At 51.4% G+C, this 3491-nt stretch overlaps 1 protein-coding gene across 1 annotated transcript; it reads left to right on the forward strand.

The window, feature by feature from the left end:
• The first annotated feature begins 2647 nt into the window (after window positions 1-2647).
• OMP (olfactory marker protein) lies at window positions 2648-3130 on the forward strand. Its single transcript, XM_032238583.1, has one exon. It carries the CDS (start codon window positions 2648-2650, stop codon window positions 3128-3130), a length of 483 nt encoding a protein of 160 aa, XP_032094474.1.
• Window positions 3131-3491: the final 361 nt, after the last annotated feature.

The following is a 3491-nucleotide window of genomic DNA, read 5'->3' on the forward strand; positions in this document are numbered from 1 at the left end:
GTTGCCTGGATCTCCAGAGAACTTCCTAATGAATGGAAATTCGGAAGGTAGCACACCGAGGAATTGTCGTCTTTCCATGATCACATTTGCCGTGGGTGGCCTCACATGCCCTCCGGTTCATGAGGTCCCTAACCAGATTAACAGAGTTGGAAGGGACCCTGGAGGTCATCTAGTCCAACCCTCACCGCCCAAGCAGGAGACCCTACACCATTTCTGACGGAGGGCAGTCCAGTCTCTTCTTGAAAGCCTCCAGGGATGAAGTTCCCACAACTTCCAAAGGGAACTTCTGTTCCATGGGTTGATTGTTCTCCCTGTCAGGAAATTCCTCCTTATTTCCAGGTTGAATCTCTCCTTGTTTAGTTTCCATCCATTATTCCTTGTCTGCCCTTCGGGTGCTTTGGAGAATAGCTTGACCCCCTCCTCTCTGGGGCAGCCCCTCAAATATTGGAAGATTGCTGTCATGTCTCCCCCTGGTCCTTCTCTTCACTAGACTAGCCAGGCCCAGTTCCTGCAACCCTTCTTCAGATTACAGATTAACAGGAAGGGACCTTGTAGGTCATCTAGTCCAATCCCCCAGGGCCCAAGCAGGAGACCCTAGACCATTTCTGACTGATGGCAGTCCAGTCTCTTCTTGAAAGCTTCCAGGGATACAGAATACACATTAACAGAGTTGAGAAGGACCTTGTAGGCCATCTAGTCCAACCCCATGCCCGAGCAGGAGACCCTAGACCATTTCTGACTGATGCCAGTCCAGTCTCTTCTTGAAAGCCTCCAGGAATGAAGCTCCCACAACTTCCGAAGGCAACTTCTGTTCCATGGGTGGATTGTTTCTCACTGTCAGGAAATTCCTCCTTATTTCCAGGTTGAATCTCTCCTTAGTCCGTTTCCCTCCATTATTCCTTTTTCTGGCCTTGGAAAATAGGTTGTCCCCCGCTTCTCTCTGTGGCAGCCCCTCAAATTTTGGAAGATGCTATCATGCTTTCCCTGGTCCTTCTGTTCCCTAGACTAGCCGTGCCCAATTCCTGCAACCGTTCATCGTATGTTTTAGCCCCCTGTCAGAGAACGGGGTTCTCCTAAGGCAGCAATGGCAAACCTTTTTTGGCTCGTGTGCCATAAACAGGGGGAGCGCAGGGAGGGGCGTGCGCAGGCATGCCGCACCCATAATGCAATGCACGAAACCCCCCAGCGCGCATGACAGGCACGACCCCCCCCCCCATTTTTGCATGCTTTTTTCGCCCTCCCCAGGCTCCAGAGACTTTATTTAGCCTCCCCTTCTCCCCCCCACCCCGAGGCCCTCCGGAGGCTTCAGGGGCCTTCCCTGAAACCTTCGGAGTGCAAAAAACCGGCCGTACGGGCAAACCGGAAGTTCTGGAATGGACTTCCGGTTTGCTCGTAGGGCCGGTTTAAGCCCTCCGGAGGCTTCAGGGAAGGCCCCTGAAGGCTCCGGAGGGTTTAAACCTGCCCTACGAGGAAATCGGACGTGACTTCTATCTATCGTGGTCATAGGGTGCCATAGAGAAGAGGGGGTCAAACTATTCTCCAAAGCACCTGAAGGCCAGACAAGGAACAATGGGTAGAAACTGATCAAGGAGAGATTCTTCCTTCTCTCCTTCCTTCCTTCCTTCCTGCTCTCCTTCCTTCCCTCCTTCTCTCGTTCCTTCCTTCCTTCCTTCCTTCCTTCCTTCTTTCCTTCCTTCCTTCCTTCCACTATTTCAGGGACTGCTCCAAAGAAGAGGGAGTCAATCTATTCTCCGAAGCACCTGAGTGTAGGACAAGAAGCAATGGGTGGAAACTAACCAAGGAGAGAAACAACTTAGAATTAAGAAGAAACTTCCTGGCAGTGAGAACAATTAATCAGTGGAACAAACTTGCCTCCAAAAGTTGTGGGTGCTTCAACACTGGAGACTTTTAAAAAAGAGACTGGACAGCTATTTGTCTGAAATGATGTAGGTGTCAGGATTCCAAACATCATCCAAAAATTAAATCAGAGTCCGAGGCAAAGGATTCCTCAAAGTTCCAATTTATGAAGACAGCCATGTTGGCACATCTGGGAAAACCTGAATCTGAAAGCTTTCTGGTTTTCGCCACCCAGTTGAAAGTTCAAGATCTTGCCCCCCCACACCCATAAGTCCATCACATGGTCCAATCTCCCACTGCCACAGAGACAGAAGCAATGTAGAACTAAGGAGAAACTTCCTGACAGTGAGAACAATTAACCAGTGGAACAACTTCCCACCAGAAGTTGTGAATGCTCCAACACTGGAAGTCTTTAAGATGACCATTTGCCTGGAATGAAGTAGCATCTCCTGCTGGAGCAGGGGGTTGGACTAGAAGACCTCCAAGGTCCCTTCCAACTCTGCTATTCTGTCAAGCGTGCTCTTGCTTGGGGAACGGTTGTTAAGCCAGGTTGTTAAGGCAGCCGATATCAAGAGACTTAGCTTGGGGGGGGGATGATCCCTCCCTGGAAAACGAGACGCCCAGAGGAAATCCCCTCGGGCTCCTTACTTCCACAAGCCAGGTTGCTTAGCATCACCGGGGTACCAGCCAGCGAGCGAAGAAGGAGCGGGAGAACATTTCCTTTTGCCTGCCTCAGACGCCTCCGTCGCTCGTCAAACCGTGCCGAATCTCCCCCGAAGAACGAAGCACGATGGGTTCCGAGGCAGCCGAGTTGGAGATGCCTTTGGTCCAAGATGTCCAGCTGACCGAGGTGATGAGGATCCGCAGGAAGACCCTCCGGGAGAAGAATGAGAAACCTCAAGACGGCGAGAAGCTCCTTCAAGCCAACGAATTCGTCTTCCGACTGCACTTCACCCATCAGCGTGACCTCCGTTTCCTGAGCTGGAAAGTTATCTTGGACCAGCCTGGAAAGGCCACCATTATCGGGACCTCTCAGCACTGGACGCCGGACTTGACCAACCTCATGAGGAGGCAGCTCTTGGATCCGCCGGCGGTGTTTTGGAAGAAGCCGGACGCGCCCGAGGTGGTGGACTGCAACGAAGCGGATGCCCTGGAGTTCGGAGAAAGATTGGTGGAGCTGGCCAAGATCCGGAAAGTGATGTATTTCTTGGTGGCCTTCACCGACGGCCTCGAGCCGGCTCACCTGAAATGCTCCGTGATATTCAACATCTGAATTCTCGACGGCTTTCTCCTCCTCTGAAGTAGTCTTCTGTCTTGTTTCGGGCTCTGCAACCTCCAACTTGTGACTTCGTTTTGAACCGCTTTGAAACGCAGAATTGACGTCGCCCTTCATCCTCCCTCGCTAGGCTGGGAAATTTGCTGTTTGAAAGCCTGGAAGGCTTTCTCCAGAAGCTTTTATTTTTATTTTTAAATTCGATGTATATTCGTCTCACCGTCGCCTCGCCAAACATAAACTCAACTTGTGCAGAAGGGATCTCTGAAATGTGGAGCGTTTCCCCACCGCACTCAAGACCCCACCCAGAAAAGGGGATTAAGACCCATGGACTGTGTCAGAAGCCTACCTAGCAGGGCTG

Source organism: Thamnophis elegans, unplaced genomic scaffold (genome assembly GCF_009769535.1).
Source record: "Thamnophis elegans isolate rThaEle1 unplaced genomic scaffold, rThaEle1.pri scaffold_334_arrow_ctg1, whole genome shotgun sequence".
NCBI lineage: Eukaryota > Metazoa > Chordata > Lepidosauria > Squamata > Colubridae > Thamnophis > Thamnophis elegans.